The sequence below is a fragment of the Botryllus schlosseri genome, chromosome 2 (assembly GCF_051294905.1).
Source record: "Botryllus schlosseri isolate E-star chromosome 2, Bs_hap1, whole genome shotgun sequence".
Taxonomy (NCBI): domain Eukaryota; kingdom Metazoa; phylum Chordata; class Ascidiacea; order Stolidobranchia; family Styelidae; genus Botryllus; species Botryllus schlosseri.
In genome coordinates, this window is record NC_137237.1 from 9,754,361 (window position 1) to 9,770,559 (window position 16,199).

The window sequence follows — 16,199 nt, forward strand, 5'->3', positions numbered from 1 at the left end:
AGTCGGGTATATCTTAAAACTAACATCCACATCGACCTAGTGCCCGATATCACAGTTCTATTTCGATGTTAATCTTTATTCCGCGGCTCTTTCTTGCTCATTCCATTCCTTGTGAGTGCGATCTTCTATCGGGTCTTTTTCTACTGCTTGGATTGCAAATTTTTGTTTCTTGTCAAACGGACGAAACATCTTCCAGTATTTCTGGTGGTGAGTCGTACCTAGCACTAATTTGGGCCGTGGAAATTGTTTTGAGCTATAAAGTGACGGTGCCTTTCCTTATAACACCAAACCTTGTACATGTCATAATTTGGTGATGAAAGAATTCGGGCAGGTCGTGAATGTATTTTTATTCGGTTGGCTACTTCCTCGGGCACAGTGTCGTGGTATCAACAGAGGTGGTCGAAGTATTAATTGTTGATAGTCACTTAGAAGCAGAAGCATCGTGGTAGATTTCTACAAGAAGTAGCGATTTCAAAGAAAATGAAGAAGTGTGTGTTCTAGGCCTAGTTTTGCCTACAATGCATGGAACTGTTGAGTAGAATTGGAAGTATAGTCTAAGACCATATCCAAGTAAGTAGTCCAAGAGGACCCAACCTACTTGAGCACTTCGAAAAGTAGAAGTACTTCGTTACTGACCAGGGGCATATTGCCTTGACGTGCAATGTCCCAGACACAGCCAAGACCAAGACGCTTAGAAAACGGATTGGGGCTTTTCCACAAGATCAAGCTTTAGGAGAAGACAGTCTTTCAGCTACAGTAACGTGTCTCACCAGCCCCAATATTGATTCCTTTAGTGCTTAGTCGATGAAAAGCGGTACCGGGTATCGTGCGCAGCTCATAGTTCAAAATAAAACGAAAATGATTGATTATCATGATATTTCGTGTTGCTTTTGTACTAGTTTTAAAAATTATTGCTTCTTTTGTGGTAACTACTATGACAGTCGCCAACGTTAGGGAGTAAAGCGTTGTAGCCTACTGTCGTGAAGTTTTAAAAACGTGGTCGCTACACTGTGTGGCAATTTTGTCTCAATATTGCATTCCTGCGGCCCGCTGCCTCTACGAAATATGAAGTGTCTCGCGACCCGCTTTGAGTTGGCGACCCCTGCAGTAGAGGGTGCAGTATGTACTATATGATTATATAGTAAAACAATAGTTATATATATCCCTGAGTTCTCATTGTAAATTAACATACGACAAAATCTGTCAAATCTCGAAGTTCCTCGTCGCACTATAGCGCGTAGATATAGCCTACGCGCGATATATATGCCGACAATGTTTGCAACATGTTTCCATGTATGCAGTGGTCTATTATAATTCATGAAAAATAAATTACGCATACTTTTAGATCACCAAGTCCCCGTTAAAATACTCCCATCACGCTATAGCTCGCGTTATTGTCAACAAAATGTTTCGAACTAGAGGTGTTTTACCCCGCAGTCAGCGTGTCGAAATCGAAGAAAGAGGTATTTTACCACTTTTAGGAGTTAGAGCCCTTTTACCTTAAAGATAGGCCTATACTTTGAAGCTTTTTGGTCAAAACTGAATAGATTGGTATTCGAGAGCTACAAGATAAAATCCTCAGAGTATTTCTTCATCGTATCATAATGGATGATACTGTTTAGTGTTGTGACCCGCAAGTCGCATCCTAGCATGGATGTTATATAATATGGGTTGCTTTGCTTGGAATACAATCATGCTAAAATTAATAACTGGGTGCAGTACTAAATTCAATGTGAGCAAAGACCTCTACCACTAGGGTTGCATTTAAAACAAAAATCAATTTAAAACAAACATTTTTAAAACAAGGCCCTTATTTAAAACATGTTTTATATTGTTTTTTCAAGCCATAACGTCACGAAAATTCAATTGTTACGTCATAGTGGATTGACATTGACAATTGAAAATATAGGGTAAAGACAGCTCCTTTGACGAAATATTAGTGCTATTGCTGTTGAATCGACTATTTTCAGGGTTCTAACCATCCCATATCGATATACGTCGGCTATATCTGGTGGTAATTGTCCGCAGGCTAATACCACATGTTTTTTGGAAAGTATTTAAACAATAATGGCATAATTTTACAACTTAAAAAAATAATTTTTGAAAATACCTTTGTTTAAAACGCTATTTAAAACATGTTTTAAACAGAGTGTCTTAAACAAATATTTGTTATAAATGCAACCCTACTCGTGAATCGGTGAACCTGAATACCTACGATGATGGATACCGTGAGACTCTTTTGAGTCGTGAGGATTATGTCTCGATTTTGTAAATCCTTTCATGGCGAAGGATGACCTATTAATGGATAGCATTAATGAGACTGTGGGAAAGACCAAGCAGTTGTCGTATTCAATTCAATTCAATTCAATTCAATTCAATTCAATTTATTGTTACCAATTTCATCATTTCAATACACCACAAGACTGCGATATACAATGAAAGATAGGAAGGTGTCGAAACGATTCGGAATGGTCACACCCACCTGGCCTAGGCGATGCAACGCAGTTGGCCACGAACTGAGCTCAGTGATTTTGTCACGTGCGTGAAAATATTTTTTGAACACGAACATTATGCTATTATATGTTCATTACATCGCAATATGTCCTGTTTATCGTATTGTACGTTGTGCTTTTTTACCACATGAAAATAGAAATGCCTCTGATTATTGCAAAACCACATTTCAAGCATTCCATGCCGCGCACTAGCGCGAACCACCGTATAGTAATTTCAGATGTTATTTTTCGTCTGTAGAAAATCGCGAGTGAACAACAATAAATACCATCTTTTACACAATGGCCATGCTTTAAGCATGTTTATTTTAAATTTAATTTAGTTTCAAAGGCGACTCTATATACGCGGTTATGGAAACAGCTTTAGTTTCATCATTGCAAATGCAACCTATTCGCATGACGTAATCAGTGTTTTCAGCAAGCTATCATAGGTAAATCTGGCTCTTAGTAGGCCTTATATCCAAAGTTTAGATTAAATATGACGCTCTAAAAAGATACCGCGACAGACTGAGAAAGTTTCTTCCGCTGGGAACACCGAACCCCAAATTACTGCGGTTCGCAATTTTCGCATATCTACCGAAAACGAATGTTTGGTTCCCGGCACCATCCAAAAATGCATCAATAACAGCAGCGCCACCCTAAGACCAAACTAATATTTATATTATCGTACGAGCTTACCTACCTAGAGCTCTGAACGTTACCAAATTTCTGCAAAATCTCAATATATTCACTCAAAAGGGATCGCGGACGCAATAATTATTGCAAAAACGGAACATACATTATTTATAATCGATCAACAAATTTGGCTCAATACCAAAGCGAGTCAGTGCATAGCCACGAAAATTATTCCGAGTGACACCTCTCATCACTCGCGGTTAATATGAATGTACACGTGTGCTGTGCATGCAATGACCAATAAATTTTATAGGAGCTGATCCAAGCATTAAATATATTCGATCGACATATCGATACGAAGCAGCGCTCACCAATCCATATCATAAGTCTACTGCAAGCTTTTCGTTTCGTGTGTCTCTTCAGCCTTCACGCGTTACCATCTCTTTTCCATCACAAATCAGCGCAATTATGTATGCGTAAGCCGTACAAAATCTATGTCAATATTACAGAGATCTCATAAATCTGGTGAGCAATCGTCGTATGTATCATCCTTAATGGTTTGCATGATCCATTTTTGATACGAAGACACTTTGGCATAGACTCCTGCGTGGCCAGGAGATCCGCACAAACCAAATGAAAACGACGTGACTCCCGCAAGGTACCATTTACTTCCATTTTTGCAAGCGAGGGGACCTCCGGAATCTCCCTGCGTGAAAACGTAACTCGATTTACTTATGTATGCATCGGGTGATCGCCGAATACCTAAAGGTCCTAAAGTATAGTGAATAAATTATAGCCTATACTTACTGGACAGGTATCAGAAATATTGCCGGTTATCATTCCAGCGCACATATGTTGGTCTTCCCGTAAAAAGTCATTATACATTGGCCCCAGTCGACGACAGTCGTCAATGTCCACTGCGGGAATATTCGCTTCCAATAATTTGTCCGAAAATATTACAGAATCTGTAAAATAAATGAACGTTAACTTCTACATATTTCACATTTTCAGTTATCGTTAGATCGCAAATTACTACCGCGTTTGCGAGATTCAATCACAATAGGATCAATGATAAGACATAAATGTGTGAGGGAGGGGGTTAGCGTAGTTGGTACATCCGCCACCACCACCAACGCTAGAGACCCGGTTCTAGTCTCGGTCGGAGCACGTTTCGATGTGTCGGGTGTTTTGGTGTCTTTATAATTAAGTTCAGAGAAGGGCCAGGTGAAGGGCGAATGAAAAGATGACGGAAGAGTGTCTATACAAAATATGACAGCCGAAATATATCAAGATGGAATACTGTTGTTAGATTTTAGCTTGTGAGACCGTTGGTCGCTATTTTAGATTGACAACAAAACTGCAACTACATAGTGTCAGGAACTATAAACATAAACACTATAAACACTTTATGATATGTATGGGATTATATGTCCCTGAATTTTCACCTTAATCAAGGACTGACAGTTTTGGGAAGGCTTTTTAGCATGACTCCAATAGCATCACAACTTTATCATACCATGAACCGAGACAATACTAATATTATGAATATCCTAAAGCTGTGGCTATACCTGCAGAATTCCCATACCAGAACACTAAGTCAGGACATAAGTCATGTTTGAAAATACCGGTATGCTCAAGTTTCGAAAATGCGTCACGTTGGCTCACGTACCCGTAGGCGCGTTTTATAGAATAAATTATATACCATAACTGCGTGTAGAATACCTGGATGTATTTGTCCCCACCCAGTCGCCACACATATTTCCCCTGGTGCAGGCTTCAGAATTCCAGGCATACAAATCGGCATCACCGTTTCTGATATTTTCACAAACGAGGTCAATTTTATCAGTGTAATGTCATCTGTAACCGAAGCATTGATTTAGAAAAATAGCTACATGCTGTCACAAAAACAGCTTCAGCATTTATCAAATACGATGGGATTTATACTTTTGCTGTTTTCGTCATTGTCATTAAGCCTTTTCCGTGAACGAGGTGCCACTGAACCACAGCGGCTGTCTGGTGGGACATATCTATATAGTGGTGAAATCCACAGTTGCAACACCAATGGGTTGCAGGTTCGAGTCCGACCGATGTCGACTCCAGAATTCCTACCTATGAGTGTTGAAGGTTTATCTGGGCCCCTCCTCGCCATCTCATCCGTGTAAGCGATGTCTTATAAAAGCCTAGAAGTGGGCCGTGCTTTAAAAATGAAAAAAATTGCCCTGGTGTAAATCACCATAGTACAGTCGACAAACACCATGCATACCACAAATAACTACAACCTATGTATTTAACCTATACGTTGGCTTGTACATATAAAAATAACAATAATGTGTAGATGCAGTCGCAAACTGACGGTAATACTTGTCACGGTGGTTTATTTCGTTATGGCTCACCCTTCGTCACCTCGAGCACTTTACGGTGCACGTGCATTCATATGTGGAGTGACGCGATGGAGGTCGTCTGTTTTGATGTTGTTGTTGTACTGGTTTGCTGATATTTGTTATTCTATTATGTTGTCAGGGTTTCGAGAGATTTTTTAACGTCATCAAATAATAGATTCATCCATTTGGTGTTCTTGTTTGGTGTCAGTTGGGAAACAGAAGAAAGCCAGCTTAATACAATCGTCGACATTTTTGGAGACGACAATACTTGTGTTTTATCAGGAATGTTTATTACAGAAGTCGAATTTTCCTTCTACATTTTACCTTTCGGGCATTATTGGCCTATAGTTTTATGCCAGAAAAACGTGGAATTAAGAAAACTCTGGTTTGAGATAACTTTTATGAAAGGTTCACCGTAAAAACGAACTCCGGATCTATCGGACTTCAACCAACTAGTTGAACATTTTGCTCCATGTTCGACTAGTTGAATTCTGGTTAATTTCTGCGCAAAAGAATCCTTATTCGCACCCAGTATTTTGGGCTGCTCGGAGTCGATTCGAATCGAGTCGTATATCATAATACGTGAACAACAGATTCTCTGTCGACCGCGATACTGCCGCTATACTGCCATAGTATTGTTGTATCTTTGAGTATTATTATATAAGGGAGGAGTAGCCTAAACTGTGACGACTATATTTATATACTCACTGTATACTCCAACATCAATTCTATATTTGTCATGGTTGTATATCTTGTATATGTAGGTTCTTGTCGCAGAATTCGTGACGTCGTGGATTCCAAAAAGCATAGACCAGTTGTCGCGATTGGGCGCCACAGTCTGAAGATTTTCGCTTACCATACCCCTCCTGACATATTAAACATTTTCAAAAGTACATATCTGTAAGCTACACCATACCCACTCACCCCTTGCCATAACAGTGGGCCGCCGTAAGAACCCAGCGTGAATGAATTAGACTTGCTCCACATATATGCTTCCAAATTACCGATGCGTTCTTTCGTGCTTGCCAACTCCCTTGCCAAGGCCAAGCATGTGGCGAAGCTTCCTACAGGGAATATATTACTGAAGGAAATACATTCTGTACACCCTTTTAATCATATGTGTTTGTTCGGCCGTAGGCCTATACTTTCGATGGATGTAATCTGTTTATTGTGCTTGAAATTAGTACGCAGGCAGCTTTGTCACAGGAGTTATTATAGTCGCCCTACATGCTATTTTAGGCACAGGACTGCCATTTTACATATTTTATGGAGGGGGAGGTTTTGGTGTGAAGAAGTGGATGGGGCACATTTGGCACAATTTAGCAGGGGCACAAATCATCCGATGATATCCGAAGGCAGATTAAAAATCAAGGCCTATATATAAATTAACAAAAGAGTGCGCAGAAGTATGATCGTCACCAAAACTCCCTTAAAACATCCATTGGAGGAGACTAAGGTTATTTACCACCCGCTACAATCAATGTGGATCGACAAGTTGGCAGCGATTTTCATACAAGTTTCATCATGATTTTCAAGGGGCTGTGCTGTCGCTATTTCTTCGTATTTTCCATCATTTTTCTTGGAAAATATACGTTTCATGCCCCTCCATCGTTTTGTGAAGTTCATCTGGATTTCTGGATTCGAAATATAGGCCTACATATGATTAAAATATGTTTTTTTTGGCCCATTGTGCCATACCTTTTCCTACATACAAGTCATACCCATTACCTTGCCGTTAACAATTTTAAGAAAGCTTCTCTTGAACGATTTCTGGGGTTTGGTCCCGCATTCCCACTTGATCTCGGTATCGTTCCCACCCTGTTCACATGGACGTGAATGACATTTGTGAAGCTGCAGCGATTCACCTTTACAAGCTGATAATATAGATTCAAGGTCAAATGTAACAGTTGGTCAAGTGTCAAAGTAGATACTGGCAATAAGGGCAAGTTTTTGCAACTTTTTACAGCTTCCGGCAGCTTCCTAGATTCTCACAAACTATGTACGATGATGTTTTAATCTGTTTGTAGGAATTCTATAGTGCAACTTTTTTCTATTTTTCATGCAAATATTTACTGTAACTTTTATCAAATATTGAGCAAAATGTAGGGGCGTGATTTAAAAATCATGCTCTAAACTATTTCTAGTATGGTTCTATTACACTGGTCAACGAAATGATTTTTTTGACAGAACATCAAAGAGCCGTTTCTGGGGTTTGCGAGGTTGCTGATTACAAATATCACATTAGTTTTGCTGGATTCCCTCTTGTTCAGAAGATAATTATACCCCTAAAAACAAAATTATTGTATTTACCCGTGAATATTCAAGGCAATGGAACCACCCCGAAATAGCCTTCGAAGTCTAAAAATCTGCATTGTTCTAAGCAATCGCAGTCACGCAAGGACCGTTGTTATGGTCATTAGGCTGCACCGTTGCGATGGTTTAGAACAATGCCGATTTTCAGATTTTGAAGGCTATTTCGGGGTGGTTCCATCGCCTTGATGAAAGTTTAATGTATATTATCAGAATCAGCGCGACTGCAGCTTTCAAATAAGATCAACTTCATTTAATTTGAGCGCTCGGGTCGTCATCTATGGGATTAGCAATTACGTTGCCGTTTCATGCTATGAAGCGACAACAAATCTGCCGTTGTCGCATCACTCAACCGTGAATCACGTGTTGCACATCTATCCGTAGGTTAGTTATCTATAATCTCATACCCGTATAATTAAATTAAAAGAAATATATAAATGCAATGTTTTCCTGCAACTGCTGTTGCGATTTTGGTGCAACAAAAATTTGCCCTACTGATGATATTCGAGTCAAAGTAGAAGTAGAAACAGGATATCTGAAAAGTGCTCAAGTAAGTAGTTTGATGGGGGTGGATTCGGACGAGGTTTCGCAGACTGCTGTTCGTGAATCGTCGACGTCATCTTTAGAAATGACAAGAGACATCTTCTGGACTTAGGCCAAATTACTGAGCACGCTACAAGGTGGCGCAATTTCAAATTATTATTTTGTTACCGCGGTAGAGCTGCTACACTGCCCGTTTGTTATTACAATTTCTCCCGTAAAAGCGATGCAAATATATTGAAACACTAATTTATGCCTGAAAAAATCTAAAATGGAAATAGTTTCGTTTCAAAAACTCTTGAAGTAGAAGTCGAAGTTGTCTAGAAGCACAATCATTTGTGCAATTGGTGGAAGTATGGGAAAAACTTATGCTTGAACACTTCGTAAAAGGAGAAGTAGCCTACGTCGTTACTGACCACCTCTAGATGAAGTTAGATCCAGATTGAAAGTTATCAGAGGCGCGGTTACATCGATTTGTATGTGTTTTCTTATATCGACACTTTACAACGAAACTATTGCGGCACTCACTTGAACCGAAAATGCACTCTCGCGTTCGATTGGCGTAACCCGGCCCACAAGTAGAGTTGCAGCAGGACATATCTCTCCATTTTCCCCATATCGGACAACGCTGAACGTAAACGCATGCGTTAGTAATGAAATTAAAAATCTGAATTGATTATTAGGATTGCACCCTTGCTCATATAAGAGTTTGAACCAGCATGTTGAATTTTAAGTATTTTACTTGATATAAATGAGTGGGTGTAGTGTATATATGTTCTAGCATTTTGCACTATACCTTACACCGCCAATGGCTTGTACAATGTGGTCTGACAACACAGTATTTCCTGTCATTGAATTCGGCTGTATATGGTACACAATAGAGGTCGCAGAGGATAAAGTGAAACGTATAGCTTATCCCTGCCGTGTCCACACCGTGTGTGCCATATAGCACCTATTCAACAATCAACTGAATCGAGAAATTTTCATCTAGCCGAAACATGATTTAAAGACTTATTATTATTAATATTAATATATTCCTAATGCATAATTATGATATAACGACGACAGTATCGCTTATCGCCTGTTCAGGGGCTGTGCTTTAGGTCTGATGGACGACTCTTTATGCTCGCTAACTCGCCCGCCATTCATTCACTCCCCGCTTCTGGATATCTGCTGCCGACTTTGGAGCTCGACCCACTCTTCCTGCGTGCACCTTTAAGACGCTGTGTTTACAATGGGATCGGCTACGAGGGGCCAGGATAAACCTACGACTCATAGAAACTTGGCAGAATCGACACTAGAACTAGCACCCATTGGAGTCGCTGTACAGTGCACCACTGGCGATTGATACATACCAACACAGCACCAAGTGTCATTGGCATAGTGAAACAGATATCGAAAGAGAATAATGGGTACCACCGGGTAAACGATACAAACAGAGCGAGCACACTTCGAAATAAGGACCTGGCACATTTGAATCGTACCTGCCGATTGCATCCTAATATTTGTAAGTGTCTACCAAAGCAATGGTTAGTAAGGCATGTCCTTTGGCGTGATGTGAAACCCCGTCCGCACGATCTGGTACAGGGTGTAAAATCCGACCAGTTTGCCCAGGTACCGACATCTTCGCACGCCTGAGAGAAGCAAAAATAATTTCAACGATGACGTGACGTCACATCGTGATGCAACCATGTAGTTCATGTGGAGCGACAATCCCCAAATTGATTAAAGGAACACCTTTCGCCCCCTTCTATAGGTCGGTCGTGCTACTCCCTTGGGCCATTAACCAAAATTTGCTGTAATTAAAAATCCATATTGGAGTCGACTTATCAACATATTCTGTGTTGTCATTCAAGAGGTCAAACGAAGCCTATATATGACCCAAATAGGCCTATGGAATGTAAGCGTTTGACACGTAATTATATATAGACCATTTGCAAAATTCTAAAAGAACCGGTGCAGTTAACATGTCAAAGGATATCCGTTTGATCGTTATCGCAGACTTGCACTCTTGTATACCAACTAAGCAATTTACCGGCAAATAACAGGTCACTACATCTTCGTTTTCGCCTTCGCAAACATCGTACGGTGGAAGATCTGAATAGATATTGCACGTCCTTGCTCGTCTTTTCTGACCTCTGCCACAAGGTACTGAGCATTCGGTAATTGTAGTCCACTCCCCCCAACATGGAGGCGGGTAGCATTTCATATATTGTTTATCGCTCCCGGTGGAGCACGGTTCTAAAAGAACATCATAGTTTTAGAATTAGATGCGGATGTCGATTGATTGCGCAATCCGGCAGTGTGTTGATCTCACAGGATTATAGTTACCTTTAGAAATAGGCCTATGCGTAACACGTAATGACATTCTTTTTAGTTTAGATGGCGTAAGCTCATTATCAATACGGCTCCTACTTGTCTAACCACAGCCTGCGGAATGTTAAAAACTCTTTATGCCATTTATTAAGGTATACCGCGCATTATAGATGACCTTCTTTGTTATTTTTTATGCACTGCCTCTCCCTTCTTTTTATTCCAGGTATACATCTTCTGTGGCAACTTGACCATTCCCCCCATAATGCCCAGTAGGAACAAGGCACACCCGAGTTGCATTGTAACAGCTCTTCGTATCCCTCGTTGGGCTTCAAGCACAAGTCTCGATGAACCATTTCTGCAAATTAGATTTGAATTAATGGGAAGGCGGAATCGTAATTTACAAATGCACCAGCCTTTAGCAAAGTCTTCTGTGGGGATTGTGGCATTGTCCGTTTCCGGATTCGGCTCCGACGTAAAAGTGTCCGCATTTATCTAGTAATAAGATGAATTACGTACGTCTACGAATAATGTGAGACTCTCATCACCAAATGTCGATCGGAAATTCTCTGTCATATATCACTGAATCTTTCGTCATTATGTTATACACGTCGGATTGAAATTGTTTCAAATGGTTGCATAATATTAGTTAATTGAACTTGGAATTGTGATTAATCGTACACAGTAAAAACGTTTATGTCATTTAGTAGTCGCTTGAAAAACGAATTTTCATCCATTCGCGAACATCTGAAGAAGCCGAATTCAGGATCTAGTGAGGTATATTCACTGAGTTTTGAAGGGATTAAGATTGAAATAATTCTATAAAACCTTTCAAGGGTAAGGAGCTATAACAATATAGGCTTTATGAATTACCATATCAGCTACTACCATGCGTTCAAATCAGACATAGCTTATAGTATATTTTAATTAGTCATAGCATTTACCGATATCATACCAACCGATACTATGAGAAGTTGGGGATGTAACAGGAATACTTACCTCTTCGGTTTGCATTTCATCCTGAACAAGTAATTCATCTAGGATAGAACATAAACTCTATAATCGTTTTCAATCAAACTATATTATCGAACGTATACTAACCTGTATTTGCGGTGGAGTGAAATCTGGAAAAACGAATTGGATATTTTCATCATCATCGATATAAATCGTTACGGACAATGCGAAGCTTGGAAGTTATTTACGGTACGTCACCTTAAATTGAGTATGAAATAAACAGTCACATATACAAAAACTACACTAATGCGCATAGCGAAATTCATTAATGACAATTCTGTTTATATGGCATATTTTTGTTTAGTGAATCAATCCCGCGGTTTCGCTCGGTTAGCATTTATTTCTGTATTGAATCAGCGACAGGCGATACGAATGTCAGTTTGCAGCCGCTGTGCCAAACTGCAGGAATTATAAGAATATGCCGGACAGTCCGACACTTTCAATCTGTTATTCCGACACTTTCAGAATATCGGCCACCAACATTGCCACAGTTCGCATGAAAGCATTTTCCATTTTGCGATATTATGGCGTCATTATGGTTCGCTTGGTTACGATGTAGCAATGACCTCGCGAGTCGCGACAATGTAAAATAAGTTTCAACTTACATTCGAATTTTAATTGTGACACCACTCCGGTTACGAAATATCTCTATATGTATTGATATGAGTTTCAATATTTACATAGCCACTAATGCAATGTCACGTTAAAGGCATACAGAGCTGTTGTCGATAAGTTTACTAATGGTAATTTCAATTACAGCCCGTTAGTCAGAACGAACTCGGATTGTGGAGGTCGCTGAAACATTATTGTTATGTTCACGAGAAATTTTGGTGTAAATCAAACGTATGAACGATTTTCTATCACTAATATTGTTCAGATGAGGACGTTGACTCATGTTCTGTACATTGATATATTTCAAACTCAAAACAGCATTGAAAAAAAAAGAACGAAAAAGCATACCGATACCATGGATTCCAAAAATGCATGTAGGAAGACACGCAGATCTTTATTATGAACACTACGTACGTCATAAGAAATTTGAAATTTCCCTTAGTTACCTCCTTACCTGTATATTACGCAATTTCTTTTGCGAATGATGAACCCTCCCCCACAGCTTTGTGAGCACGCACTCCACATTTCCCATGCGTCCCATATCGGACAACTTGCTTGATGCTGACATTTCCTCCGCTCCACGTCATTGCATGTATCATCCTCAATCGCCACATCCGATCTCCCGCCCGACAAGCAAGATCTTACTCTGGTTTGAGAACCTGCCCCGCAAGTGACATCGCACGCGCTCCAACTTGTCCATTCACTCCGTCTGTATATAAAATACAAGCGTTGTAGACACGAGTAATTAGGAATAAGAATTGCCGTCCTACAAACCTTGTCGCATTGGAGTGTACGCAACCGTCAGCGTAGCACGTTTTCTCCTGCACCATATTTTCTGTACGAAACGCAGATACGTAATAGAAGCGTTGGCGAGTATAATAATTGTAATTGTGACTGTGTGAGATATATTTTACCGAATTCACATCGACTTTCGCCCGATTCGGACACGTTTTCTGGACGACACGACTTCATTCTCCTCCGTATTCCTTCTTCGCAGTTGTCTGATGAACATTCTGACCATTCTCCCCATTCCGAACCGACGGATGGATCAGTTATCTAACGGTGTTGAATTGGTAATATTTCGTAAGTGTGAACTCAGAGCTGGTCAAATTATTCAACGCTGTAACTACTCAAGTACCGGTTGCTGACAATTACCCATGACGAGTGCCATCCGGAAATATTCGGGTTCATTTCAATATGAATATATTGTTGTCGTTGTTTGTAGTATTCATGGTGTTTGTCGACTACTATGGTCATTCACACCAGGCCAATTTTCATCATTTTTATTCCGTAGCCGCCGACTTGCAGCACGGCCCAATTCTAACATCGCTTATTTATACACGGATGAGACGGCGATAGATAGATAGATAGACCGCCAACACGTACGTAGGAATTATGGAGTCGACCTCGGTCGGACTCGAACCCGCATCCTATTGGTGTTGCAGCTGTGGTTATACCACTACGCTATCTATGTTATTCAATTGTATATTGAAGTTCCAAGAAGCCTTTCAAACTCTAGTAAAAGTAGGAGCGCCTAACATGTTTACTCAATTACAAGTAGAAGTAGCAATTTCAAAGACATGTTCCAACTACTTCAAGTAGAGGTCTAATATGTGGACCTTAAAATTACTGTAGTAAGTTGTTTAAAGAATTGTTTTTTTCGATGATTCGCTTGTTTATCAGTTAATCGGAGGCGGCCCTTTTCGAAGTGGCAAGATGCATTTTCGCCATGACGCAAAATGACCAATGACACTACATATTATCGAAAATATATTCAGTTGTCGTGATACTAGGGCCCTTTCGCCCAGTTGTCAAGACAATTTCCCCCCAAACAATGATTCAAACATATCCCAAACTACTTTCTACTTCATAAACTCCAAAGTGGAAAAATAAAGTAGATTTGCCAAAAACAAACTGTTGCAGAAGTAGAAGTGGAAATAATCTAGAAACACAACCACATGAGTAAGTAATACAAGTAGGCAAAACCTACTCGAGTACTCCGAAAAAGTATAACTATACTCCGTTACTGACCGCACCTCTCTGTGTGCAAGTGTTGCTGCGGTTTCGCGACCATATCAATTTAAATATGTTACCTCCTGGTCAGATACCGCTCGCCGTACTCGATGGGATTGTGTTCCTCCGTAAACATCTGAAATAAGATTACAGCGTCGCGAGGGATTTGATTTGACTTGACGGCACAGCGCTATTAGAATTCCTGCCTGCGCGGTGGAATGCCGGTTCCGACTGTCGAGAAAGTGATCGAGCCGTGACCTTGCGTAACTTTAGAAACCCGCATCGCAACTGATATTAACCGAACAAGTGATTCTATCCGCCACGCGTGTATCACGGTTTAATTGCATATTGCTACAAATAATTACGGACCGCGCGCTCACGACCATTGAGCGGAATCACGAAAATACGGACACTCGAGTGGTGGCATTGAAGATGGCATGTCGGTAATTGCGATTTGACCGATACTTGAAAAATTACCGTGCTATTTGTTTCTGCCTTGGATTAGGCTGGTATTTCCGAGCTAAAGTATGCTACTTCTAAGAATTAGCGGTGATCCTTTCTGCTTTACCGACAATTATATTATTCGAAAGAAATATATTTGAAAACAAAACTTTCGATCGATCACATTGAAAGAAACAATTTCGCGGTTCGTAATATTTCCTTTCCGTCGCGCGTGTTGCGAAGTCCGTATTGCATCTGCGTCCGAGTATTTACAGGCGGTGACACGCTCTTCCCTCGCGGTTTGAAGTGGCAGTGCGCAGCGTGTGTGTGTGTAGGAATTTGAGTAGCGCAAAAAGCGTCATTCAATATCTCCTGAGGTTTGAAGGATTTCGAGGTACGGTATGCCCCTACCTTCTTGTGTCTCTTTTTGGTGGAGCGATTTAGGAATGGGTTGCAGTGTCTTTTTACGTCCCGATTCTTCTAAGAAATCGCTCAGCAGACCCCCTTGGTATGCGGGCAATTTTTTGATGTCTTCGCCAACCAGCGAGATTTCATCCGTTCGCAGACTTTCTAAGTGTTTCCCAGTCTCGTTCGACCCGAACAATGAAGTATTGGATGGATCCTCGTTCATTCTTCCCGACGTCACTGACAATTCCTCCGATCTCAGGGAAACGAAGGCGCAGAAACCCAAATTCTGCCAAGACGTGATTAGCAGCAACGCATAATTGAAATAGTTCATTTTGTATTTTCCCGGCGAAGTTCTTCAGTGAAAGATCAGCGACACTAAACGTCTTCTCCAAACTAACGGCGATTACTAATTTATTAGTCTATATATAGAAAAGAAATATGAGAGTATAAGATCCGTTATGACTTCCGAACCCGGCATACGGTCATGAACAAAAGCCATTTCTTAGACAACGGAGTCCGATCGATCAATCCTTACATTCAAGTGAGCTTCCCGGTAAGCGAAAGCGGTGAACTCGTAAAACTCCGGCGGTCTATGAGAAAGATAACATTGAGACAGATCTTTAGATCGAGTCACGAATGCCTCAGGCACGCGCGAATGAATTAGACACCAGAACACTGATAAGGCTTGATACGCGGTATCTTATCATTGCCGATATCGGAGGTAACGCATATACAGTTTACAAAATTTGTGTCCACCATCCGCGCGGATGTAAACAATATCAGCGAATAACAACCGCCAGTTGAAATGCGACATGTGACGCAACGATGAGACGCGTGATTGTGGTTTTATAAAACCTCCGATAGCATCGTTAAGGTAATCGACTTATTAGACTTGGCAAATGAATCGCACGAGTTGCATGTCAAGGCCTTCTTGACTTCGCAGAATTACATCAACTTCAAAATATCACCCACACACGTACATACTTATGCTGTTGGCTGACACATAGGCTACATTGATGTGCGGGTGTAATTCTATGTTTTA

At 40.5% G+C, this 16,199-nt stretch overlaps 1 protein-coding gene across 2 annotated transcripts; it reads right to left on the minus strand.

Annotated features, from left to right (window-relative positions):
- Window positions 1–3,215: 3,215 nt before the first annotated feature.
- On the minus strand, window positions 3,216–15,700 carry LOC145433416 (uncharacterized). Of its 2 annotated transcripts, none has more exons than XM_080310515.1 (18): window positions 15,161–15,700; window positions 14,389–14,444; window positions 13,210–13,351; window positions 13,070–13,145; window positions 12,750–13,004; window positions 11,771–11,793; window positions 11,669–11,706; window positions 11,086–11,164; window positions 10,848–11,027; window positions 10,392–10,597; window positions 9,841–9,990; window positions 8,885–8,984; window positions 7,235–7,380; window positions 6,431–6,570; window positions 6,215–6,372; window positions 4,848–4,982; window positions 3,933–4,090; window positions 3,216–3,831 (listed from the first exon to the last, which is right to left on the minus strand). In XM_080310515.1, exons 1-18 carry the CDS (start codon window positions 15,486–15,488, stop codon window positions 3,640–3,642), a joined length of 2,562 nt encoding a protein of 853 aa, XP_080166641.1. In that variant the 5' UTR covers window positions 15,489–15,700; the 3' UTR covers window positions 3,216–3,639. The 2 variants fall into 2 exon arrangements, with proteins under 2 accessions (XP_080166641.1, XP_080166642.1); XM_080310516.1 differs by having other exon boundaries at window positions 13,070–13,130; window positions 15,161–15,699.
- Window positions 15,701–16,199: the final 499 nt, after the last annotated feature.

Bases quoted from the DNA above. Each gene is read 5' to 3' on its own strand.
- LOC145433416 (XM_080310515.1), bottom strand. From the start codon at position 15,488: ATGAACTATTTCAATTATGCGTTGCTGCTAATCACGTCTTGGCAGAAT. The intron at 13,005-13,069 runs GTTTGTAGGACG...TTTTATATACAG, and splicing joins GTACACTCCAATGCGACAAG to ACGGAGTGAATGGACAAGTT. The intron at 9,991-10,391 runs GTAAATTGCTTA...TGCTTCTCTCAG, and splicing joins TAGTGACCTGTTATTTGCCG to GCGTGCGAAGATGTCGGTAC.